At 42.6% G+C, this 27,715-nt stretch overlaps 2 protein-coding genes across 2 annotated transcripts in view; both read left to right on the plus strand.

Moving 5' to 3' along the window:
- The first annotated feature begins 3,286 nt into the window (after positions 1-3,286).
- The window catches only part of gdpd5a (glycerophosphodiester phosphodiesterase domain containing 5a), a 33,430-nt gene continuing 9,001 nt past the window's right edge, over positions 3,287-27,715 (plus strand). The window contains exons 1-8 of the mRNA XM_085469498.1: positions 3,287-3,572; positions 12,800-12,973; positions 23,282-23,385; positions 23,749-23,842; positions 23,922-23,981; positions 24,073-24,171; positions 25,008-25,101; positions 25,381-25,526. Coding sequence (XP_085325624.1) covers positions 12,857-12,973; positions 23,282-23,385; positions 23,749-23,842; positions 23,922-23,981; positions 24,073-24,171; positions 25,008-25,101; positions 25,381-25,526 — 714 coding nt within the window. The 5' untranslated portion in view covers positions 3,287-3,572; positions 12,800-12,856. The remainder of the gene's footprint in view (positions 3,573-12,799; positions 12,974-23,281; positions 23,386-23,748; positions 23,843-23,921; positions 23,982-24,072; positions 24,172-25,007; positions 25,102-25,380; positions 25,527-27,715) is intronic.
- On the plus strand, positions 19,592-20,894 carry LOC146699673 (uncharacterized). The gene has a single exon (XM_085469505.1). It carries the CDS (start codon positions 19,774-19,776, stop codon positions 20,740-20,742), a length of 969 nt encoding a protein of 322 aa, XP_085325631.1. The 5' UTR covers positions 19,592-19,773; the 3' UTR covers positions 20,743-20,894.

Raw genomic sequence — 27,715 nt, forward strand, 5'->3', positions numbered from 1 at the left:
TCTGCATAATGTATGTTGTACTTTCAGTAACAGAGAGGCGTCTGGCTGAAGAAACCAGTATGCATAAATATAGTCCTGTTTATGTGGTAGCTTCATTACTGTTCTTCTTCACGATAAAACGACATGCCTGCCAGCGCAGGTGTTTTTGCCATAGTGGCAATTAACTGTCTTTATAATTATCTCAGTATTTGCCCCCCCTCAACTTTTTTTCTCTCTCTTCCTCATCCTGTTCTTTCCTCCTCTGTTGCATGATTTGAAAGCCGCACAGACCACTGGGCAGCGGAATGTGGAGAACACCACTGAATACAACAGGAAGTTCTGTGAAGCAGTACAACTGCAACTAAAATCAACATTAACTAGATATAACTGCCGGGTACATATTACACAATAAGAAGACTGACTGTCCAGAAAGTAGTTTGGCAGGCGTTTGCACTTTAGTATTGCTGTAAGTGGTGAACTCTGTACACAATACCGTCAGATTAAATCTGCAGAGATGGTCTGATTTTCAGAACAAGCTTCACTAAATACCATATCTGATTCTTTCTGATAGCTGTGTCAGTAGTCAAAACAGTATTTAGGCCCCATACTGTCTGAGTAGCTTTTCCCCCCATGAATCCTTCCTTCTTCCTCGTGTCATGTGCACTCTCACACTCCCACTTCTGTGTTTAGAAGTGGATCAGACAGCAGGAAGTTACAGAAGCAGTGGAAGCACGTCCGGTATAACACTCTCCTTGTGCTTTTACAGCACGCTGTTCTTTCTTGGCAGCGTTTTTCGATATGAATGGTTTGCAGAGAGACGCGGTCATATCAATAGGTAGATCACTCTCATTAAAACATTGCTATTTTAAATACATAAGCTGAGAAAGTCCTTGCAACTATCATTTTTATTACCATTCAAATAAGACAGGATAACAGTAACTGTATCTTTCTCGTGTTTGAGAGACTCTCTTGTTACAGCTGTTGAAATAATAATGTAATAATAATAATAATAACGACAAAACTCTGAGTTGGCAGAGTTGTACACCAGATGCTGTTACTGATGCAAACCTAAAGGGGATTTGTGTCTCTGGCTTGAATCAAACCAGTGACCTTCCGCTTGTGGATTGAATGTGTTACGACTAATGGCGGCAGAAAGATTTCAAATTGACAGTCCTTGTACTTTCCATGGCCACTAGAGGCCAACAAAGAGCTAGTTATAGATAGGAGATGAAAATAAATCCTCTTATTAAGCGTTCCTGCTGTCACTGCCACTACAACCACTTACTCAGCACAGTTTTGTTAATTCATTTCTATTCACAAAAACGTGTAGTAGGTTTTCTTTTGTGTGTGTTCATGTGTGTGTTTTAAGCATCACAAATATCAGGCTTTACAAAATCCCTCTCATGGCATTTGTTCACATTCCAATAAAGTTCTTGTCGTCCTCAACATTTGGTTAAAAACGCTGCACCTGAGCGTGCATTTCATGTGCAAAGAAGTTCTAGCTGAGGTACCTTCATTGCCACTGCTAAATTGCCAAGGATTAAAGGGATCTTATGTAATTATCCAAAGCCAAGTGTTAATCTCTGACTGCTGGGCCTGGAATAGCCAGATCTCTTACAAGACTTTACTCATCTCCTCTCCCGCTTTGCCAGGTGTTGAGGTAAGGCACTGCTGCCATAGTCCTCTGTGGCCGTGTACATAATTATGTTCATATTACAACAATCGTTTCAATTGCTTGAACAGTCTGAAAGGAGAATGGAGAGAGGAGTACTGGTGTGTTTCATTCCATGCGTCTCTTTATGCTGAGAGCTTTTTCTGAACACTTAAACTTATAAAAGGCTTTAAAAGGAACTGAATGATGTGAGAAATGTAATGCAGATGCAAATGTCGTGTTACTTTCTAGTTTTTGCTGATAACTCATTTTATCAGTGTGTTTTACAGTCAGTCTTAGCAGGAATTTTACAAATGGTAAAATAGCAGGGATGGGGAAAAATGGTACAATTACAAGAATGATTATGACTCCCTACTTCTGCACCTGCATGTCATCCTTTGAGCCTGAGATCTGGCGGCCGCCCGACCCTGACCCTGTTGTCTGGTAAATTCCAGGAAACGTGGACATTTCCATGAGCCTGATGTCACGCTTCCCTCCTTGGCAACCTCAGAACCCTCCCCTGCAGAGGTTTAATTAAGTCATTTCTCTCACTATGAGCTCTTATCTTGAGCCTCCTTTCCTGAGATCTCCACCCACACTTTAAATGTGCAAATGTCCCTCAACTCCCTGAGAAATGTGAGATAATTCCTGTCACATTTTTCCTCTTTGTCCGATGATCTCTCCCAGTAACCAAATGTGTGCATCTTGGTTGATTCAAGATACCTTGTCGTCCCCTTCTGCATCTCCCTCTGCCCTCAGCAAATTCTAATGTGTTACATTTTGCTTTGTTTTTGTGTGCAGAGAAGAAGTAAAGATGCACATTTGTAGCCACACATTGTGAACAATAATCCTAAAGCTTGTAGTCTTAAAGTCCTCTGAAATTATTGAAGAGAATATTTTTACATAGTTTGATTTTTGCATCATTACAAAGTATTTCTTGTCATATTTATGGAAAGTCTGCACTAAAAGAAAACTCAATCTGAAGCCTTCTCAGCTTGGAACGAAGGACTATTTGGATAGTTTTCAGTTTAAATTTTGAGAGAAATAAAAAATTAAATTCATTACTGTGGATTTAAAAATCTCAGATTTATTTCATTTGTAAAATGTAAATTCCAAAGGTGTTTTATATATAAGACATACACTATATATTTATATTACATATAAGGTATTATTTCAGTAAACCCCCTTGAATTAAAACCGAAAACCTGAACTTTATTCGCATCTTGATTGTTTCATTTAAAATCCACAGCAGTGATGCACAGAGGGAAAACTACAGACACTGTAAAACTTTGTCCAACAGATTATGGACCTAATTGTTGTTCAGATAAGAGGATTTTTATATCCAGCACATTTGGCTTTTAGCATTAGCATTTTGGGCTATCAGTTGCCCAAAAATGTGCAGCAAATTTCTCACTGGGATCCACTGACCGGGATCTCCAGACCCACTCAGAGTGAAAGTGCTGCTCAGGTCCACTTACCCGACAGAGAGAGAGAAGTTACCCCACTGCAAGAAATACCCCACATTTCAACAGGTGCTGCCGTGCATTGGTCAGGTGTAAAAACTGCGGAGACAGGATGTTTCTTGCAGTGTGGGCCACAGTTCCGCCCACGGAGTGTCACAGGGATTACAGTTAGTATTCACTCTGCTATGAACGCTAATGTAGGTGCATCTGTATCCAAGCAGAGGCAAGCCTTCCATTTATTACAAGGGTTGTTTTTTCCCCTCTCCTTTCTCCATTAGCTCTCTTGTCCGGATATAAAACACACTGATGCCGCTGCGTCTCTCACACTGCCACTCAAAGTAACCTGAAAGTCTTGTGTGGATCCATAAACTGCGAAGAGACGGCGTTATGTCAGCATCCATGGAAATACTGACTAACTAACAGAGGGACTGAGACTTTTCCAGCAGTGCCAGTGAAAAACAGCCTGTAGTGAAGACGAGGTGAGTGTTTGTGCGCTTTATGGGATTATTGTCGTGTAAGCCAAGTGACTGCTCCTCAGAACTGTCACTTGCATCGCTTTGTTTCTGTTGTGTGATCAGTTGTTGACACTAAATTGAGTGATCTGTCCCGTTTGCCCCCCACAAATAATCTATTTTTCCAATACATGCTTATGTTAATTTCGTGTAATTTCGACATAGGCACAGATAAATGGCAGATGAGGCAGCTAAAGATGAACATACAGTCTGTGCGTGATATTAATCGAGTAAACTGTAATGAATTGACAGGCTAGAGCCAGAAGTCCACAGGTGAATACTTTCAAACTATTTGGATAACTGAATAATTACTTTCTTTCTTTGAATGCTGAGCCCAGCGTCCCAGTTATGGCGCATTACTTTAATAGAACTGGAAGTATTATAGCCTTTTAAAGACTTTCATGGACAAAATGATTAAATGATCTGAATGTCAGATTAATAAACAGTGAAAATAATAGATTCATGTCTAACTGACATTGAATTAGGTATGAAACATTGAATTGTGTTGTTGTGCTGTGTTTACCTTCGAATACAAGGCGACTTTAGAATGTGAGGCGACTGTTGTTGTGATTTGGGGCTACATACTGAATTGAATTGAATTCTTGAAAGCCATTGGACCAGGTTTAGTAAATGTTGTGAGACTGTAAATTACAAAACTGTTAAGCTAATTTTTCCCAAGTGAAGCTTTAAAGTTACAACATCATCATCTATCGAACTTCATAAACTTTAATTGCACCTGTTTCTTTCTCTTTGTGCTTCCAAATGTGAGTGGAAGACATATCTGACCATCAGTTTTTATCTGTCGGTGTATCCTGGCCATCCTGCAGCATTACCTCCGTTATTTGTCACATTTAAATCACATTTAACAAATTAAAGACTGCCTCGTGAGACTAGCAGGTGCTGCTTGGATAGGAGAACTAGATCTCACTCTAAAAGATGTTTTTTCTGATCACCTGATGATCAGAGCTCACTGGTTACCAGAGAGGCTTTGTTTCTAGCCCTTGCCCCACTCCTCCTCCTTTTGAGTGCATAACATGTATGTGACACTAATGGAAATTCTATTTTGGACAAAACCCACTGAAAGATTAGGGTATTATTAATGAATGCATATATAAATTTCATGAAGGAGTGAAGAATGGAAGCTTAAAAAAAGGAAACAGTGACCGAGATAAAGGGCTAATAATAGGCAGATATGGTAGAGGCTCTGTGGCAGTTGGTGGATTGAGATTTAGTGGATTATTGTATTGTTATTCAATGAGCGCATGTGTCCAACTCAACAGACAACCTGTGGCCTCACAGGCTTCCAGAAAGTAACCAAGCTACTTCTAGAAGCTGGCAACAAAGCAAAGAGAGGAGTAAAGTCCTCTCAGGTGAAGGGAATGTGCATGGGAGAAAATTCGCCCAAAGCCATCTGAAAGGCTGGCGAGAAGGAGAGCTGATGATAGAAGGACCCGGGTGCATTACAGATTTAAAATGAGACGTTTCCAGGCTTGTGCTGTCCTGAAACAATGGACACACTGTGACACACAGTAATATGTAACAGAAGTTAAAAGAAACAAGAGAAGTTTCATTAATATTTAATAACATATTAGACCAGCGAGTCCAGCAGCACAGCACCTGCTGCTGTAAGTATCAGCAGGATGCAGCTGCTGTAATGAGCTAATACTGATGACTCATTACAGCCCATTTTCTATAGACAATGTCATAAACCACACTGCACTCCTAATTATCATTTAACTAGTGAAAATAACTAGTAGTGAGTCAATGCAGTTTCATCAGAATTTACATTTACTAGTCAGGACTGTTGTTGTGTGCTTGTTCACACTGTTTTTACTCAAACTTTAGTCAAACTTTCACTGCAAACATTTAACTGAAGGAGTATTCAAAGCTGTCTTTTGTTTCCCCTTGAACGATGGTTAAAGTCATTATTGGGGGACTACGTTACCTGTTGCCTGGCTCCAGACCTTTGAACGTTTCATATCTATTGAGATTACTGCTTTTATCTTGTGTCGTGTCACAAAACAGCAATTTTTAGGTTTAAAAAAAATAGATGAATAGATAAATACATAAAATATAAAATAAAAAGTCTGTCCAATAAGTGTCAAAGCAAACGGTGAAACACCCCTGAAAACAGAGTAATAGCAGAATTCAGGTGAGGCTGCTCATCAGTGTTGGTCTCTGTTTTAAATCGAGTGAAAATGTGTTTCCACGTATGCAGTGTCAGAGTGAACTGCATGTGATATGCTCACAATTCTGTCTGTCATCAGGCTACTTTACTTTGGTTGCACCGACTCTACCTTTTGTTGGAGCTCTGTTAGGATATCTTTTGTTCTGCTGAGCATGGCATTTGTTCTTTGCAATGATTAGCTTGGTCAGAAATATCAGACCACAGTGCTTTAAGCCAGACATCAGCCCATAGACTCTTTATAAACGTTGGACTGTGACATGGGACGTTTTTTTATTACAGGTTTTGAAGCCTCGGTGTTATCAGCTTTTCTTTTTCTTTTTATTTGATAATTTAAAAAAAAAAGATGTTGGAGGGCTGAGTTATCACAAACGGCTCGTGACCTGAATTCATAAGATGAAGGTACCTGCTAATTAGTGCTAAGTAACAGACTAATCACTACTTTTGGTTACTTAACTTTTCCAAAGTGAACCCCTTTGATATATTATTTGTTATATAATTACATTAAAAATGTTCCAAATGGCACCAACACCACAAACTAAGTAGAGAGGCCCAGCGCGGTGACTTGAATTAGTGAAGACAGCTGTAAAAAAAAAAAAAAAAAAAAAGCAGAATTGAATAACTGAGCTGTAAGTGGACATTAGAAGATGTGCAGTTTTTGTTGCTTTCACCGTGGCTTAGTTTTCTGTTCCCACATCACTGCTGCTTGTGTCAGAAACAGTTTTCCCTTTTAGCGCACGTACTGAGGCACCACTTCTTGCCAGCAAAGTTTTATTTCCTTATGCCCCGTTTATGCCTATGTCACATACAGTATGTGGGTGAATATGAGAAGAGAAAGTATAGTAATTCTGTCCTTCAACCCTCAGAGGTCCAAGCCATCATGGGTGGAAACCCTAAACCATAAATAAAATGCAAGGAGTTATGGAAAATTTTTGAACGTCAGTTACAAATTATTATATAATTTTCCCCCATATTCCTGATAACTGTGAGAGGTGTCTGAATGGTGTCCAAAACTATGAGGAAATATTTTCTCTCTAAAGGAGGGTGAACTCACTGAGAAACTGCACCCAGAATCTGACCGATGTAGGCCGTCCTTAGTTTACTTCATAATGACCACAGCTCTGTGATGATAGCACCACGGTGACGCAGACAGACAATAGGCTAACCTGGCTGGAATAAGCCCACTGTGATTTCAGCTCCAGTTGGCCCTTGTCTGAGGACAGGGTGAGATTATGAATGCTGGAAATCTGCCAGCGCAAGCCTTCTTCAGGCCTGGGAGTTTCCATGTAATAGCCAGGCAGCAATAAAAGGACAGAGATATGTGAACAATTTCCTCTTTAAATACTGTTTATAGTTTTAAATTAGCAGTAAATGGTAGACAAATATTCACACTTAAACACTGAGAAGCCCTGAATACACAGCTCACAGTCCTTAGCGTAAGACACTTTCATTACTCAACAAGTATAGTTTAATGGGGGGGGGTATTATGCTGGCTCCAGCTCCACATACAGTTGCTGAGAAGTTTACACAGACTCATCATGGACATGAATGTCATGGTAATTTGCGGCTTTGTTGAACAGCTCTTTCCTGGAATGACTGTAAAGCATGAATCTATAATATAATCTCTAATCTAATCTCTTAATTTCTCCACAACGCCTATTAACCTACTGGTTAATAGTAGTTAATGCTCTTTGTCATCATAAAAAGAATTGGTTTTGGTCTTTTGAACTTATTGAACTGACCAATACTCAGAGCAAAGGGAAAGTCCAAGAAACTCAGTGAAGATCTACACAAGTTTGGAAGGTCTGACGGAGCCATTTCTAAATAATGGCTCCATCAGACAGACAATTATACATAAGTGCAAGACATTCAGATGTGCCATAGCTTTGCTAAGGCCTGGAAAAAGACCCAAACCGTCTCCTCAGATGAGAAGCAATTAGTTTATGCATGCAATGGACCGGAAACTGTCTGAACACCAGTGTAACTGTCCACTGTGAACTCTGAGTTTTACGTTGCTATGTGTGCCAACCACGAAAGAAGCATCAGTATAATCTGGGACTGTTTTCTTGCTAGTGGTACTGGTGATTTCTACAGAGGAGACAGACAAAATGCACACACTTAGACACAACTGCGTTTGGGACAATGATCCCAAACACACTTCAAAACTAGTTTTGAAATAGATAAAGAAGGCTAACATTAAGATTCTGGATTCTTCCTAAAGCCACTTAAACTCTGTTAAAAAGAGGACTGTGTTTAAAACTTAGTTCCATCCCAGGAACCCCAGTTAAATGAACTCTACCAATTCTGCCAAGAAGACTGGTTAATTAACCTGGCAGAATTATGCCCAAAGCTTTTTGGTGGCTGTCAAAAGTACAATAAAAAAGTATGACTTGTTTGAAAGTAGTCTTCTAAAAAAATCTATGTTGAAATCAACTGATTACTAAAACTGTCATGGTCCTGCGGCCATGACTGAGTGACTTTGTGTTTGTGTCCCTTATTGTTATTATTCTCTTTATTATTCATGGGCTGTTTTGGGATGGTTTGTGTTTTGGGATTTTAGATACTGGGTTTTGGGTTTGTGCTCCCTCTATTGGTCCCTGGTGTTAGTGTTCCCCTGTCTCGTCAGGTTAATCAGGTCCAGCTGTGTCTCCCACCTGTGTGTGATTTCCCAGTGTCTCTCTGTGTACTTATAGTGTGTGTTTGCCTCTGTTCCTCGTCGCGTCGTCTGTGTTCATACCTGGTGTAATCCCCTGCGTGCTCTCCCTGCTGTTCTCCCTTCATGCTCAGGTTTGCTATTTCTTTGTGTAGTTTCTCCCAGTTAGTTCATCCTTAGTTCTGTTTTACCATCCCCACTTTATATTTGATATTATCAATAAATCACCCTCACACCTGAATAAGTGCTGCGTTTTGAGTCCTCCTACCACTCTCCACACGGCCGCTGCCCCGGACCGTGACAGTACGACGCGACCACAACATGGACCCAGCAGCGCTTAACCCGTCCAGGGAGCTACGGGAAAATCTCATCGATGCCACACAGGAGCTCATCGACCGGTGGCTGGAAAACCCGGGTGGCACGTCCCAGCGCGCTATAGAGAGGCGGCTACAGCGTCTGGTGACCGGTCTCCCATGGCTTCTGGGCTCGCTTTGTTCGTGGGAGTGGGAGTTCCTCCTTTTGGACCTCGGACTTCACCCCCTGTCTGCTTTTACTTTCGAGCAGCCTGAGGCGGTGAGCGAGCGACATGTTCTGGCTTCCCCAGATTCCGGGACTCTGTTTTCTGGGGCTATTCAGAGCGGGATGAGAGACAGTGTAGATAGCTTACCTACCTTCGTGGTAACGGATCCTTCGCAAGTGGGCGTCTACAAACCCTCTGTAAAACCGAGAGACTGTTTCTCTGCCGCTCCTTCTGAGCCAGGACTTTATCACCATTCTCCGGCTCAGTTCTGTGTCCGGCCACAAGCTCTCAGGTCTGTGGCTCAACCGTTAGCCTCCCTAAGGGCTCAATTACCCGTTCTGCCGCCGCTCCGGTTAGCCACTCAGCCACCACCACCGCTAGCATCGCTACAGCCCACAGTTCCGGTAATGGCTGAGCCACAATTTTCGCACTGTTTTTCCACCGCTGTTTCTGGGCAGGGAGACAAACTGTTTCGCTACGGACCTGTTCCTCAACAGCTGGCAACATTAGTGACTGTTACTCACTCCGGGGCTTCCCCAGAGGCTGGGTTACTGCCCTCAGCTTACTCTGGACCCCTGGAGGCCAAGATGCCGGCTGTGAACTGCACCGGGCTGTCACTGCCTGAGCAGGGTCAGTGCTCTGCGCAGCTGCAGCCCTCCGTACGTGCGCCAGAGGCCCACGTGCCTACTGGTTTTGTTTCATGTGTGCCAGAGGCCCACGTGCCTCCTGGTTTTGTTTCGTGTGTGCCGGAGGCCCACGTGCCCCCGTGGTTCTGCGGCTGTTTTCGCTGGGGGGCCCAAGGACCCGGTCCGGCCTCCTGCTTCGCCTGCTGGGGGGCCCGAGGAGCCCGTCCAGCCTCCTGTTTCGCCTGCTGGGGGGCCCGAGGAGCCCGTCCAGCCTCCTGCTTTGCCTGCTGGGGGGCCCGAGGAGCCTGTCCAGCCTCCTGTTTCGCCTGCTGGGGGGCCCGAGGAGCCCGTCCAGCCTCCTGCTTCTCCACCTGTGGCTGCTTCTCCACCTGTGGCTGCTTCTCCACCTGTGACTGCAGCGCCGCCTCCTGCAGTACCACCACCGGCAGTGCTACCGCCTGCTACGGCCACACCTCAGCCTGAGGACGCATCCTCACCTGGCCCGGCTTCATCCTCGCCTGGTCCAGCTTCAGTTTCATCCTCACCTGGCCCGGCTTCATCCTCGCCTGGTCCAGCTTCAGTTTCATCCTCGCCTGGCCCGGCTTCATCCTCGCCTGGCCCGGCCTCATCCACGCCTGGCCCGGCCTCATCCACGCCTGGCCCGGTTTCATCCTCAGCTTCATCCTCGCCTGATTCTGGCCCAGCTTCAGCTACAGCTTCGCCCGGCCCAGCTTCAGCTACAGCTTCATCCTCGCCCGGTCCGGCTTCAGCCTCGTCTGGTCCAGCCTTCGTGTCTGCATCCTCGTCTGGTCCAGCTTCAGTCTCGCCCGGTCCTGGTCCGGCTTCGTCCCTGCCTGGTCCGGCTTCATCCTCGTCTGGTCCAGCCTTCGTGCCCGCATCCTCGGCCACAGCATCCTCATCTTCACCCGCAGCGCCTGGTCCAGCCTCCGCTTCAGCGTCCGCTTCAGCGTCCTCTTCAGCTTCGCCTGGTCCAGCTTCAGCTTCATCCTCGCCTGGCCCAGCTTCAGCTTCTGCTTCAGCCTCGCCCGGCCCGGCTTCACCCTCGTCTGGTCCAGCCTTCGTGTCTGCATCCTCGTCTGGTCCAGCCTTCGTGTCTGCATCTTCGTCTGGTCCAGCCTTCGTGTCTGCATCATCGCCTGACTGGCCGCCGTTGCCTTCCGCACGGCCGGCCCCCGGACCGCCATCGCCTGAGCGGCCGCCGTTGCCTTCCGCACGGCCGGCCCCCGGACCGCCATCGCCTGAGCGGCCGCCGTTGCCTTCCGCACGGCCGGCCCCCGGACCGCCTTCGCCTGAGCGGCCGCCGTTGCCTTCCCATGACTGAGTGACTTTGTGTTTGTGTCCCTTATTGTTATTATTCTCTTTATTATTCATGGGCTGTTTTGGGATGGTTTGTGTTTTGGGATTTTAGATACTGGGTTTTGGGTTTGTGCTCCCTCTATTGGTCCCTGGTGTTAGTGTTCCCCTGTCTCGTCAGGTTAATCAGGTCCAGCTGTGTCTCCCACCTGTGTGTGATTTCCCAGTGTCTCTCTGTGTACTTATAGTGTGTGTTTGCCTCTGTTCCTCGTCGCGTCGTCTGTGTTCATACCTGGTGTAATCCCCTGCGTGCTCTCCCTGCTGTTCTCCCTTCATGCTCAGGTTTGCTATTTCTTTGTGTAGTTTCTCCCAGTTAGTTCATCCTTAGTTCTGTTTTACCATCCCCACTTTATATTTGATATTATCAATAAATCACCCTCACACCTGAATAAGTGCTGCGTTTTGAGTCCTCCTACCACTCTCCACACGGCCGCTGCCCCGGACCGTGACAAAAACAGCATAAAACTGCATTCATAACACTGAGCAACACTTAGGAGGACTACAAAAAGGTCTGTGAAGCTCCATATTCAGATACATCGAAGTATTAAGGAGTTAAATTATATATTTTGACCTGACCAGCGCACATGTCACCATTAGCTGTTCCACTATTAGCAATTACCAGTTAGCCACATTAGCCCCTTGTTATCGTTAAGCAGTTATCAGTGGGACATCTGGCTTGAGATTTATAGGCAGTGTGAGAATCTTGTAAGTCTTTTGCGAGGCCACTGATAAAGCTGATGAATGCAGAGGGCTCTGCTCTACAGTCGCACTTTCTAGGAATCTTTTCTAAGACTGAAATGACTGAATTCGTTGTTTTATAAAGCAGGAGAATGACCCTATCCATTGGGCTGTACACCTTTTGAAGAATGGGGTCATTTAGGACCCAAATCCTGTATTATTTGGATATTTATTGAGTATTTGGTTTGAAGGTTTGGGCGTCAGATATTCACTTTATAGTTGCTCACTTGGAGACTTTGTTATTAGATTTAAGCACTTACCTCTTTATCGTTACAAAAAAGACTTACCGGTACTGCTTCACAACCACTTATTGCTCTCCTGGGAAAATTTTTATTTTTCTTTCTCTCTGCTGTGACAAACCATCTGAAGACATTTCATTCTCTAGAGCACCAATGTTAGGTGTTTTATAAACCTAAAGGGCCTAAGATCACATGCTTAGAACATAAACCTATTCCCAGGATCCAGGTTTAATTATAGATAGAATTGACACACCTTAGGTTACCTGATTCATTATAGTAAATGGAGGTTATTCCATGGAGAAACCATCTGAAAATTCTAATTAAAAAATCCCGGAAAAATGCGACAAAGAGACCAACTCCTCGAGAGCCTTAAAAAACAGTGCTTTCTATGGCAGCATTTTTAGCTAGCACCAAAGCAGAAAGATGTTCTCTGAACCAGACGTGAGTTGAGTGCAACACGCTGTCTCCTTCTGACTCTTTTTTTTACAGATGTTCAAGGGCTCAGACTATACCACACAGACATGTGGTACCAGCCTTCTCAGTTCTATTTGCCACTCTTAAACAACCATAAATCCTCACATGTGTAAAGACTGACTCAGCAACTGTAATTCATGAACCATATTATTATGGCTGTTTGAGACAAGGCTTACTATTGACTGGTGTATTGACGGTCTCTCACAGGTGTTGTGACTCCAAACAGGGTGCAGGGCTGTCAACATCTTCTTGTTGTTTTGTGAAAATATACCTCAGCGACATGACATGACACGGCATGTTGCTGAAAAGGGTAATTACATATGTGAAGTCTGAGCTAATGTTCGAAGGCTTGTTTTGTTTAGTAACAGTTCTTATTCTTCTTCAGGTTCCCAGTCCTGTGTGGGATGTTAACAGACTGGTGTCACGTTAAGGCTGAAGGAGCATGGTGAAGCACCAACCCTTACAGGTCTATGAGAAGCAAGTCTTTGTCTCCTTTGTCACTGGGATCTATGGTTGCCGCTGGAAGCGATACCAGCGTTCCCAGGATGAAAGCTCCAGGGTAAGAATATAGCTCTAACCATAAAGTATGGATGCTATAATAATAGTTAGAACACTGCAAATGCTGTCTTTGAAGTGTGCTATCAACAACATGACCTTTGTGCAAACAGTGTTGCCAACTTAGCGACTTTGTCGCAATATTTAGCGAGTTTTCAGACCCCCTTAGCGACTCTTTTTTCTAAAAAGCGACTAGCGACAAATCTGGCGACTTTTTCTGGTATTATTGGAGACTTATTTATGACGACTTTTTGACGTGAAAACGCATATCGCTCTTACTCTCAACAAGCAGCGGTGGTGCCTTGGGCACCTCACCCGTGCCAAAGCGCTCACAGGCGGAGGACAGTCCTCCCCCAGCTGCTATCAGAGCAGGAGACGTTCACACCTGTGCATCCAAACGGCAAATGAATCGTGCATGAGCGAAGCCGCTGCTCCGCACTGACTATAACGCAGTCAGTTCTTCCTTTACTGTTATGCTGTTTTGTGGATCACAAGGTTTAAAACTACTTATAAACACACACACACACAAAGTAACTCCACCAGAGTGCCAATTTCGGGTCACTTTTGCCGGTCCAGGCCTGGATAAAGGAGCAGGGTTGGAATTGTGACATTAAAAAACAATAATTGCTAAAAGAAATTTAATTTGTAGTTCTAAATAAATTCAAACTGCATTTAGGACGTTTTTTACTCACTTTATGTCTCTTCCACGATGTTATTTCTCTCTCCAACAGCGTAGGTTACAATTCCATTAGCATGACCAATTATGCAAATTAGGCGATGACGTCATTTGGCGACTTCTAGCGACTTTTAGGACAGCCGATAGCGATTTTCCTTACTGAGGAGTTGGCAACACTGTGTGCAAACCTTTATGTAACCTTATTCTAATATGCCAATTATCACATAACAGACTGGTAATCACATAACACAGTCCTGCCTAGGCTGCACTGACACTGAGCACACCTCAGGCATAAATGAACTATTTTCAATGTTGTGGTTTCTAAGGCCAGATAAGTAGATCAGGCTGTCAAAAAGGTGACTACACAACGGGAGCCTAATATGTAATGTTCATCTAGGGTCCTGTTGTATTTATACCCTTATCACCCTTTATCTTTAGGCATTAGTCATTGTTAAAAAACAATATAATTTTTGACAACTTTACAGGCAATGTAATTCTTTTTTGAAATTCCAGGAAGTTCTTTGAATATGAAGTTCAAATCATGGTTTGTACATACAAACCACATGCGTACAAATACATAATGTGTATTTTCTATAAATGTGCAAAAGCACACTGATGGAAGCAGTATAGAGTTTTTATGCAGACTGAATAGCATCTGCTGAAGATCTTTCAGGCTCAGTGACTCTTATATCTTGTATGGATGAATTATCAAGTGCATTATACTGTACAATCCATACACTCTCATCCAAAGTATGGTGTATGTCGAATTAGTTGCCACTTAAAATGATAATAATTATTCATTGTTATATATTACTAAAAACTAACACAATCTTAAACTAGCATGTATTCTTATTTGTCTCACTGGCATCTTCCTGCTCAGTGTGTCAAACGGGAGTTTGTTTGTACCTTTGGACACCAGGCTCAGTGAATTAGAGACCCAGGTCTACACCGCTGCAAATAATCCTGTAACTAGCCTGACCCCAGTAGCCATTGTAGCCAAAACCAGTAGCTTTGTACCCATTAGCTGTCCCTCAGCGTGTCGTCCAGAGTGAGGAGGCGTATTTCATGGAATCGTTTACATTTCCACTCAGTTTTGTCAGGTTTGGCTGTGTGGCAGGCAAGAGTAGGACCCAAATGCAGAACTCATAAAGGGAAGAAATGAACCCAAAGCAGCAGCTTTATTTGTTGTGTAAACCAGCGGTCCCCAACCTTTTTTGTGCCACGGACCGGTTTATGCCCGACAATATTTTCACGGACCGGCCTTTAAGGTGTCGCGGATAAATACAACAAAATAAAACTAGTACCGGTACCGAAAAAAAGAAGATTTATTCATAACACACGTGAAAAGACCCAGGGAAACCGAGTTAACGATAAAAACGATAACAAAATAACGCTGAAAACCGATAAAAACCCTGAAAACCAGACATTTAACACCTGAGCCTCAACTCTCGCGGCCCGGTACCAAACGACTCACGGACCGGTACTGGTCCGAGGCCCGGGGGTTGGGGACCGCTGGTGTAAACGAACTACAAAGTACAAAGAAACACTAAAAGAAGCAAACAAAAGATAAAATAGAAACAAAGACTCTTCCAACTAAGGAGCTTATGACTTGATGTAAACGAGAGACCATGAACCACTCCCTTTAACACACAGCTAATGTCGAGGACTTGAGAACAAGCAAGACAAGACAGTGGACTAAATACACATAACGAGGGGATGGGAAACAGGAGGGAAACACAGCTGAAACGAATCCGATGTAACGAGACAGTGAGGAAGCAACACTGGATACGCTGAACACAGGACAAGAAACTATCAAAATTAAACAGGAAACATGAGACACACATTCATGAGACATTGACTGAATCCAGGGAACAGAAACAAGAACCTAAGAGAACCTAAAATGTCCAAAAACTAGAAAACATGGGGTCACAGATAAATGGTAAATGGCCTGTATTTGTATAGCGCTTTACTAGTCCCTAAGGACCCCAAAGCACTTTACACATCAAGTCATCCACCCATTCACACACACATTCACACACTGGTGATGGCAGCTACGTTGTAGCCACAGCCACCCTGGGGCGCACTGACAGAGGCGAGGCTGCCGGACACTGGCACCATCGGCCCCTGACCTCCACCAGTAGGCAACGGGTGAAGTGTCTTGCCCAAGGACACAACGACTGAGACTGTCCAAGCCGGGGCTCAAACCGGCAACCTTCCGATTACAAAGCGAACTCCCAACTCTTGAGCCACGATCGCCCCTAAACTAAGATCCAGCGCCATGACAGGCTTACTTGTTAAACTGCAACAGGCTTTTGTGGGGTTTTCCATGATCCACTGAGTATTTCTCATTCACTCATCTCTTTTAACTTTCTATATTTATTCAACAGGACTGTGTTGAATCATTAGCAATGATTAAACTGTGGCTGTCTCTCCCATAGTTTGCCTTTCATTTGCTCTCATCTTGGTCCCCTCGCCTCGAAAAGGTCATTTCAGATGGGTGCACCTCTCTGAGCCTGATTTTGCCAGAGGTTTCTTTCTGTTAGAAAGCAGTTTTTTCTCCCAGCTGTGACCAAGTGCTTGCTCACAGGGAGTTGTGTGATTGTTGGAATTTCCATCTAATATTGTAACAGCTTTACAATTCAATTACAATTACAGTTTTTTATTCCTAAAGGTTGAAGATAAATCTATTAGTCATTCCACTCTTTTCAGTTGAATTCCTAAGAGACTTCTAGACCAAGCCCTAGTAACTGGGGAAAACAATCTTCACTGCAAAGCAAGTGATAGAATCAGTGCAGTGTTGGAATGTGAAGAGCAGAGTCAGACACCCAGCTGTATTGGATACCCACTGGGCAGCCACAGCTCCTGCTGCTGGATGTCGTCTTTATCACAAAGAGCCAGTGGCTCACCCATAAATTAGTCTATTTACTGAATGTGTGAGCCGGGCACTGATGATGTGCTGAGCAAGAGGATAAAAAACAAGCCCACAGCTGCCTCTCTCCCCGCTCTGTCTCATTTACAAAGCTTCATGTAGTGACACACACTGTGCTTGAATATAACTAGAGAAGTTTGAATTTATTAAGTTTAAGGCTGTCTGCTTAGTCTGCTACACACGCTTTGATTGTATTTTGTTGGTAGACAGTCTTTCGATTCATGAACTTCTGTTTTGTTTAGTTTTTTTACTATGGGCTCTCTGAGTTTTACAATTTGACATGGTTAAAGGTGTGTGAAGCAAAAATGTAATAGTAGGTATTAAATCATATTGGTGGAGTCTTTCTGTTCTCATTAGCCTCAGAAGGCCTGTGTTTCAGTGTAAAAGCTCTCATACCTGCCCATTAACATACAGCAAGGTTTGTTAAAAAGTAGAACAGTTAACATATTAATAATAGTGGATTGCATTTATATAGCGCTTTTTGGGACCCCTCAAAGCGCTTTACAATACCACTATTAATTCACACACTGGTGGAGGCAGCTACAGTTGTAGCCACAGCTGCCCTGGGGCAGACTGACAGAGGCGAGGCTGCCATATCGCGCCATCGGCCCCTCTGGCCATCATCAGTAGGCGGTAGGTGAAGTGTGTTGCCCAAGGACACAACGACCGAGACTGTCTGAGCCGGGGCTCGAACCGGCAACCTTCTGATTACAAGACGAACACCCAACTCTTGAGCCACGATCGCCCGAACATTTAGCTAATGAACCTGAGACCAAACCACATCTAATATGAGAATAAATATTAGGTGTACCCTGCCCAGACAGCCACATACAAATAAACATAGCTATGTATCTGGTAGCTGAAAATGATGGTGCTGGATGATAAAAATCAAAAACCTTATCTGAGTTAATCTGGCTGACATCCCATTAAGGATCATTTTTCAGCCTGTTAGCTATTTTAAGCTCCATCTGTGGAAGTCTCATTATGTCCTCTTGCACTTCTGCCTCTATAGCGGACGCTGAAACTCCTCCACGGTTTATCCTTCAGTTTGATTTAATGTTGCCTTTGATGTCGGAAACGGGACGTTTAGGCTAAAGACTGTTTGGTAGCTGAATGGATGTCCACGTGAAATTTGTGTCAGTTTGTAAGAGAAGAATTGTACAAATTTAAGGTTCATGGTGAAATTACAGAGCACGCAGAGTAAGTGATCAGAGCTGGAACAATCTACCAAAATCATGCACACCGGATGGTGTCTGGACTTGGCTGAAAAGCTGATATTGAATGGTAGCTTTTAATTGAGCAAGGTCAGTGGTATGTTTACAGTTTGCTATACTGTCTTTGGCCAAAAGAGTTCTTGACTTTTGATCAGAATAATAAATTATAATAGTTTATATAATTTGCTTACTGTTTCTTTTTGTTTGCTCACTTTTTCACATTTTACCAAAAATCGTTGACTCCTCAGAATGAAACAACTGCTTTAAATTGAGGGGAAAAAAATAAAACCTGTTCTTTATTTGTATACAAATTGTTCAGTTTTCCTTTTTTTTAAATTTTTTTTGAGGGTATATGTGTCCTTGCATTGTCAGTGACTATGTTCAGCTCATACTGGTCTGATATAGACCAGTCTGTAGTGTATATAAATACCTTCTCCAACTTCCAACTGTAAGAGGTTCAGAGATTATTACATGGGCGTGCAGGTAAAGACCAAATGGCCGCACTAATGAATGTGTTGAGCCATCAGTGAAAAGCCTGTGAAAGGTTTTAGCCAGGAGAAGAGAGGCCATCCATCAGTGAAAATCTTCTTGGCCACAAAAACATGACAGCAAGGCGGAAATATCACAACAGCCAGAGGATCTTTTTAGTTTGTGTAGCAGCTACCGGGATCTTAAAGTTCCCTACTAGACCCCCACCATTTGTCTTACTGTATGAGTGCGAGACATGTTAAAATCCAGTGGCACCAAGGCATCATACAATAAAATAATGTGATTAATACATAAGTAAAAGAAATTCCTATACATGCCCCTTCCTGATTTCTTATGTTTTAACATGTTTGTTACACTTACATGTTTCCAATTTCAAATGTTAACACAGATGTTCAGAGTAAATACAGATTGTAGTTTTTTAAATGATGATTTCATTTAGTTTGGGGAAACAGCTCCAACTTTACCTCATGTAGAAAAAGTCATTTCCTTCTAAACCTAATACGTGGTTTTGTCATCTAGCAAGAACTGCAATCAAGCATTTGCAATAACTAATAAAAAAAGCACTTGGGACAATTGTGTTGGTGACAGCTTTTGTTATAATATCAATAATATTCATATGAATATGGGATACTGTTACATGTTTGCATAGACTTTTGTGGAATATGGAGACACTCCTGGCATTATATGAGCAAAGTGAGACTCATTTTTTAGGGTTGGTGGAGATGAGTGTGAAGATCCAAACAATCCCTGTCAGTGATGGAGAAGCTTTGATGAAAATATTTGGTAAAAAGTTCACCAGCATGAAGGAAATGAAGTTTCAAACTTTCCTTAGGAGGAGCCCAGCACGCCTGCTTAAAGAAAAGTGAGTGTGGCGATGTGGATGCTTGCAGCGACTGCTGTATAGAGGCCATCCTGCTACACATGAAACACATCAGAGTCATAATTGTTATTTTAGTCACGTGTTTGTTTATTATCCTTATTGTTTTATCTGGGACTGTTTGCAGACATCTCAGAGAGAGGAGACACCAGCATCTGAACAGAGACTCAAACCAGCAACCTGCAGCTCCCTGCTTGGCTGCTCCAGTTTTCTCCTCACTCATGTTGCCCACCAGTGATTTCTAGCTGCCCACCCACACGGCAGGCTAGAATATGCGCTGAGCCTCAGCACCCAATACTTGGACATGTTTTCTTTATTAAATAATGAACCAGACCCCAAAAGTAAACAGCTGTTATTGCTAGGCAACGGGAGCAGCATTTGGTGATGCAGCACCTGACATTCCTGACCATGTGGGCGGAGCATGCATGAAATGGAATGTTTAGTAGAACTGTGCAACACAAGCACTTAGTTCCAGCATGTTTCATTGTATCCAGACACAGCTAGAGACACATCTACAGCAGCATCTCTGTGCAGGACAAACGACAGTTGACGAAGAAAACATCGAAAACTTCACTTCACTCCTCTACAAAACGTTGGCTCCTTTGTTTAAAAGGCCAAAATGAATCGAGGGAGAACAAGAAGAGGATCGGCGAGTGCTTCACCTCACAATTCAGTACAGCTGATTAACCTGCAAGAAGAACTTCAAATGATACAGGCTGAAAATGTCAAATTAAAAGAAGAGGCAGAAAAATCAAGAGGAGAAGCTAAAGATTCAAAGTTTGAAACTGATGTAGTATTGCAGGAATTACTGCATGTGGGTCTCAAACTTAAAGGAGAGAAAATGGGAAAACAACAGGCAGAAAATGAGAATGAAAAGATGAAGAAAGAACTGTTGGAAGCTCAAAAAGCATTGGAGGAAGAGAAAAGCACAGCACAAGAAGCCAAAAATAAATATCAAACTGCAAAGAAGGAGGCAGGAAATGTGATGCAGGAATTACAGGAGGTGCAGGAAGCTTTTGAAGAGGGAAAAAAGAAAATGCAGTTGGCAACACAAGAAGCTGTAAATGTAACGGCTGAAGCTGAAACACTAAGGAAGGAATTACTGCATGTGAAGCAACAACTTGAAGAGGAGAAAAAACGTAAAGATGAGGCAGAAAATGAGATTGAAAATTTGAAGAAGGAATTGTTGGAAGCTCAAAAAGTGTTGGAGGAAGAGAAAATTAAAATACAGGAAGCAAAGAAAGAAATGGAAGATACAAAGAGTCACAATGAAAACATGAAGAAGGAACTGATGAAAGTGCAAGAAGAACTTGCAGAAGAGAAAATTGAGGTGAAGGTATTCAAGAAAGAAATGACGGTGACCAAGAAAGACTGCAGAGACGCACTGAAAGAAATGCGAAAGCACAAAAAGGAAGCTAAAGAGCTCCTCAAACACAAAGGGAAACTGGCCAAACAGCAGCTGAAAGAAAAATTTAAAGATGCCGAGGAGCAGCTCAACAAAACCTTAAATGAACTGAAGGCAAAAGAAAAAGAAAAGAAAGCCGAGGACAGGAGGGGATTCTGGAGCAGACTGCTGAGAAAGAACTGACCCAGCAGCATCAAGTTTGAGGAGATCAATAGTTTCTTCCTCCTCTCTCCACTTTTCTTTCTACCCATCCTTCTTCTTGTGACATTTGTTTGTTTTTTAAAAACTCTAATCTACATGTACTGAAATACAAAAATAAAATTGCCATAACTTGACCTCATGTTGCCTGCTTCTTTTCTTGTGTGTCTGTGGATGTAAAACAGTAACACACTTTCTGCTCTGTGTCTTTAATTGTAAATAAATGCAATATGTTTTCATTTTAAAATTCAGTGCAAAAAAACTTCTGCTCTAAATCTTTTTTTTTAGCAAAAAGCTTTTTTTTGTGTGGAAGTTTTCCATTTAAATAAAGCCTGCAGACGAGCGGTGAGCGGTAGCTAACATTCTTTAACTGGCTGCGTTGCAACGTTTAGGTAACACTCCCATGACCGCACTGCCACTTCCACAAGAACTGCTTCTCGATTTCCTTCCTTAACCCTTTCGTTTGGAGCTGATCTGACCCACTCAGATCAATACTTTGATTCCATTCAATCGATAAGCGATAGCTCTCACTCCACCTAGTTTGTATGTTGTTGTACATTTAGGTTTCCCAATATGAATTACCTTAAAAACAGAGGTTTGTGGTGTTGTGAAGTCAAGTGGAGTAAGAAGATCAGGACCTATAAGCACTGTCAGTGGATGGGTACCAGCAGTGCTAAATGGAGACTTGGAGGGATCTTTGAAAGCCATATATCACTCAGGAGAAAGCACCATGTGCTGGACAGCTAGACTTCAAAGTAAATTGAAACTGCACAATGAGAATGACTTGTTAAAGGTTACAAAGTGAAAACAACAACCAGGCTTTGGAAGAGTGGATGAAAAGAAATATGTTTAATAGAAGCTATATAACAAAGAAGGTCTCTCTATTTTATTTATTCAGTTCAGTTCAGTTTTGTTTACATATAAATAAAACAAATTCCATCATCTTCATTACTTTGTCCATTAACTTTACATAAAATACTGTTATATGTTGTCTGTTGTACACTGATGGTACACTTGGCTTAGGCCCTTACCTAGGGCAATTTTGCCACGCTTGTCTCTATTACCATTTTCATTACCAAGGACTTTTCTCAGCCGGAGATTACTTCAGCTGCTGGTCACAACCCTTTTCTGACCCCATGAGTGACCCCTTAATCCTACCAACAGCGGGTGGTAGATTAAGGAACTAGAACCCTTGTCCAGCAAATATATGGTTGTTTTTTATAGAGGTGAGGACTGGATATTGCTTTGGATGCTGTATTTTTGTAAAGAGATCATTTTGACTCCATAACAATGACTCATAGCTTGGACTGCGTTTCCACGGGAGCACGAGGTAAATGTGACGTTGGCTCAGTGTCACATAGTTCTTTATTATATGCTCACTACTTTAAGATCCCGGTAGCTGCTACACAAACTAAAAAGATCCTCTGGCTGTTGTGATATTTCCGCCTTGCTGTCATGTTTTTGTGACCAAGAAGATTTTCACTGATGGATGGCCTCTCTTCCCCTGGCTAAAACCTTTCACAGGCTTTTCACTGATGGCTCAACACATTCATTAGTGCGGCCATTTGGTCTTTACCTGCACACCCATGTAATAATCTCTGAACCTCTTACATAAGCCACTGGAAATGGTGAGTCCAGGCACGGTGTGATGCAAAGCTGATCAGTGCTCAATAGGATCTGTTGACTGGCCTATCATACTCTACACCTCCCCTTATATGGAATTAGCTCCTTAGCCTGTTAACTAGTGAAGGGAAGAGTCCTTGACTGGCTGCTCAGGCTCTCCTCTCTGTTTTTGCCCCACATGCCCCAGCAAGCATGTAGATTAAGATTAGGCTTAAAACGTTCCTTTCTGATAAAGCTTACAGTTAGTGCTGGATCAGGTGACCCTGAACCCTCACTTAGTTACACTGCAATATGCCTTGTCTGCTGGGGGCTTCCCATGATGAGTGTGTCTTCTTCATTCACCTCTTTTTACTCTTTATGTGCTCATAAACCATTTGCATTTAATCTCTGGCTCTCGTCCACGGTGTGTCTTTGTCCTGTCTCCCTCCCCTCACCCTCAATCGGTCACAGCAGATGGCTGCCCCATGCTGAGCTTGGTTCTGCCAGATGTTCTTCCTGTTAAAGGGGGGTTTTTCCTACTACTGTGGAAACCCTGAAATATTTGGGTCTACTTATGTCTTTAACCACTGCAGTTTCCAAATGGGCCATTAGTTAGTTTAAGATCTATTCAGGTTCACAAAAAGGTGTGCAAAAAATGCAAAAGATTGAAAATTAATAATAATAAAAAAGAAGTATCTTTTGGAGTTGCATATATGGCGACTGGATGAACATGATTTCGTCTAAGGAAGACTTTGATAGTTAGAAAGAAAAACATCTGTCAATTTTAACTCTTCAGATTTATTTGTGTAGCACTTTTCAAAACCAATGTTACAAATGTTTCCCAGAAACAATGAATAAAAGAACAAATTGAAGAGAAATTATGTCCACATATCCACAATCAGCTGTTTGTGTCCTCTTCCAGTGGGAGTGTACGTGGTTCGTCATCCTGTGCAGCTCCTTTCTTCTGCTTCTCTTTTGGGGTTACTTCTGGTTGATGGCTCGAAATGATTTTAATGACTTCAATTGGTGAGTCGTATTTTTCATTATATTACTTTCGCTGAAAAGCTGTTTAAGACTTGCATGTTTGGTAATGGTTGATCAAGGACAGCAGAGTGGTGACCTTACCACAGTGGGGTGGCAGCAAGCCCCTTCAGCATGTGTATTTTAAATAAATACCACGGACAAATAGGTTGATGCATGCAGGTAAGTAAATCCCACAGTCTTTCAGTGATGAGGAGTGTCCACGTGGACACTTTCAAGGATGAGGATGTACACATCCTGGACAGGGAGCATCATGAGTGTCACGATGTCATGTGCAATTAAGGCAAATTACTCTATTTGACAAAACTGAATTAGTCATACCACCAACATTCGTTCTGTTCATTCCAGGCTGGTGTACAACCGTTCTGGAGAATGGAGAGATGAGACAATGCCCATCCTCGCTTCCACCACCGTGGGATTCAGCTACGTCACATTCTTATTGGTAAAACTCGCAAATGTTAGCAGACTTGTTCATTGATCAGTTAAGACATACAACTTAACGAATCTTACTCTTTTTGCAGATCTTAGCACTTTTCCACATATCTTTGGGCCAGCAGCTGAATCTCTATTGGGTTCACAAGGTACGGTGTGAAAAAACAATCCTGCCATTGATTTGCTCCTCTGATGCTTTCAAAGCAAAGTCAGGTTCATCGAGGTGTCTGTTCTCCACAGATGGGGGTGCTGGCTACACTGCTCACCACTATCTCTGGTGTCATTTTTGTCGATGACTTATGGGGAGACGAGTGGGACATTCTGCTTGCGTCACTGCAGGTTCGTCTACAGTTAACAACACTGTACTAAAAGTTGATTATATTCTCTACTTTTCCGATCCAATTGGCTAAAATTATATATTTAATGCTCCATGAAAATAATTCAATTGTAAATAAACAATAAACTGAGTTGAACTGCTTCAGCATATATTATTTGGAATTTATACTGGGATGGTGAGGTCTGCATTTTCAAAAACATTATTGCAAAAAAAGAATTTCCAAATAAAAAATCTCTGCACTGGATTCATGTTTCAAGCTCTGCCAGGTCTACAGGCAAGTGGTGTTAGGGTGAGGTGGGTCAAATATGGCCAAATATGCAAATATGCTCAATTAATTCTATGCAGTTTTCTGGATCAGATAACTTTCATTACAAAAATATAAACATGTAGGTTTCATAAACATCTTCTCAATTGTTCTCTGATCGGTGACTTTGAGGCATTGATATGATGTCAAGTGTGTTACAGATGTCCTGTCCAAGTGTTTAGAATCCATATCAACTCCTCCCCTACTATTTGTTATTTAGTTAGTCCCCCTGAGCCTGGTTCTGTCGGAGGTTTCTTTCCTGTTAAAAGGGAGTTTTTCCTTCCCACTGTTGCCAAGTGTTTGCTCGTAAGTGTTCATTTGATTGTTGGTGTTTTCTCTCTGTTATTGTAGGGCCTTCACCTTACAATGCAAAGTTATTTGTTCTATGGAACGTAACATTTGATATATTCTCCTGTTCAATCATTATACTGTGTGTGTATTTATCATAACAATGTGGCAAAGCTTTGCTCTGATGCTGTGTAATGACTAACCATCTTTTAAGGCCAGCATTTCACATTTACGCTTTGTTATCAGTACACAGCACCTTTCCTGCATCTTGGCGCCCTGGTAACAGTGACAGCTATCAGCTGGCTGGTAGCTGGATATGTTGTCCGCAGAGAGAAATCCAGTAAGTGCTGCCTTGTGTTTCAAGTAAATATCATGTTGGGGATTGCTTTTGATGTTCCTATTTGAAACGTAAAGTTGCATTCAGTATTATTTGTCTGTACACGTATGTCATTGTCTAATTTACCCTGCTTTAGTGGATTGTTTTTCCTTATTCAAGCAGCTGCCTGCACTCTTACCACCCATCAAAGCACACAAAGCTAACTACTGTTTGTTATTAGGAGTAGATGGAATGAGCTAAAGTTGCATTATGACACTAACAACCCTTTTTGCACTCTCTTAGATATCCAGGTGATGGTGTTGTTTATCTACATTGTAGTCCTCCTTGCTCTCTGTTTGGCACCGCTCACATTCACCTGCCCCTGCATCATGGACCGTCATAGCCTCAAACCGCGACCAAGCGTCATTGGCCGAAGAGGAGCTCCTATGGTAAGTTGGGGCTTTGCCAGACTTTACTACCTGATCCACTTAATTGTTCAAATCGGCTCTTTGTGGAGAGGCGTGGCTGCCAGGAGTACCAAGTGTTCGGTTTTTGCTGGGTTCCACAAAGCTGTTTGGGTAATAACAAAGAAAGGAAAAAACAGAAAGAAGAAGATGCAAGAATTTTTCTGTACACTCTGTACAACAAATGCGGTGTATAGCTACAGAACACAAGTGATAGTGTCAGGCTCAGTGTGAGAGTGCGTCAGCAACATACTGTCATTTCACAGCTGGGCAGGTAGATAAGAGATGCACAGAGACGTTCAGAGCTGTGTTTGCTTTCCTTCTCGAGGCACACGCGCTCTACAAACAGTGATATTCACAGATATGCCTTGCTTTCACCTCAGTGCAGTGTACCAAAACTGCACGTAGGTTTTAGATAAATCAACACAGACTAATATAAAATGCATCTCTCTCTCTGTAAGTGGACGCTCACATTGATCGTGCTGCTGCACATAACCCTCGTATGTAACGAACAGCATGCGTTGATATGATAATGAAGAACTCTTATATTTCTTCTGCCTGTCCCTTACTCCAATTGTAATGTAATTTATGGAACTAAACTATGATGTGTTGTGTAGGTGTCATAGTAAAACCAAGGCAATGTTGCTGACATACCATTTGCACACATCTGTTTGAAACAGCCTTAACAATTCATAATTCACAGGACTGTTTACAGACTAAATAATGTATCAGTTTTGCAAGGTGTATGTCTGAGCCTGTCATCATTTATATAGAAACAAAATACAGTAAAAACATTAGTGTGTGATTCAGGTTTAGCTCAACTACACCACATACTGTACTGTACATCTCAGTGTTATTATCTCCATCACGTTTGTGTGTGTGCGTGTCATTCTGTCTGTAAACATGATAGCTTGAAAAGCTTTGAATGAATACTGGTAAAACTTTGAGTTGGGTCATGGTAACAATCCATTCAAACTTGGCTTAGATCCTCCAAGGTCTTCAATGTCTACTTGATGATTTATTGGTCAAAAATTTACAAAAAGCCTTAGAACTATTATTAAACTATGATTCGGTTTGTGCTCATGGAGCGCTATAATTTGTTATGTTATTTGTATTTCATACTTAAATCTTTTAGTGTTTTTGCAAATGAGTTTATGTCGCACTCTAAGGACCTGAGGGGGGTCCCACAGGGTTCATGTTGGAGTCAATTTGTTGAATGTTGTCATTGTGTTTCTTAAATTTGTAAAGTCTTAGTGCGAGCAGCAGGATCAAAGACATTCCTTTGTCTCTGACCACCTCTCCAGCTACTCTGGAGCTGGGGGAGGCTGAAGAGGCTTCATTTTAGGCACATCCTATATGAAAGATCTGTTTCTTGTGTTGTAAGCTTCCTGTTGTTATGATCCTTTTGGTGAGCAGGAGGTCACACCTATGACACACACATTCTCACATACACACACACGTTCTTGCACATGCATACAGGTGCTTACACATACACACACATACTGCCTTATCTTTTAGAACCATAGGGGGGTTTTATGAGGGGAGGTGCTTGTGTTGTGCAAACTGTAACTGTCATGGGAATAAAAGGCTACGAGGAGGGCTGCTCTTTGAAGAAGCTGGTTTAAAGACAGGTGAGGAGCGTTGAGCCCCAAGAGCCTGGTTCCAACCAGTCTTCCATCGCTAGCAAGTAAAAGACCGGTTGAAGATGTTCTGTCTTGTTTTTGTCCTTCACGAGAATAAGTCTCTAAACTAGCGGAGCCTGTGGAAGCGCAGACCCAGCAGTTCAGTTCTGGGACCTTTTTCTCCTGTACATGTTACCCCTAGGACTTACCATTAGGCAATTCCCTAATGCAGGGGTGGGCAACTCCAGGCCCCGAGGGCCGGTGTCCTGCAGGTTTTAGATCTCACCTTGGGTCAACACACCTGAATCACATGATTAGTTCGTTACCAGGCCTCTGGAGAACTGCAGGAGCTAATTTAGCCATTTAAATCAGCTGTGTTGGTTCAAGGACACATCTAAAACCTGCAGGGACACCAGCCCTCGAGGCCTGGAGTTGCCCACCCCTGCCCTAATGTGTCTTATCACTTCTATGCTGTTGATATTCAGCTTTACTGCTCTTTTAAGCCGATGGAAGTCCATAAACTGTCTTCTTGAATAAAATGTTTAGCTTCCA

Source organism: Copadichromis virginalis, linkage group LG10 (assembly GCF_057382275.1).
Source record: "Copadichromis virginalis isolate Kocher_CV1m ecotype Utaka linkage group LG10, C_Virginalis_male_GT1.1, whole genome shotgun sequence".
NCBI lineage: Eukaryota > Metazoa > Chordata > Actinopteri > Cichliformes > Cichlidae > Copadichromis > Copadichromis virginalis.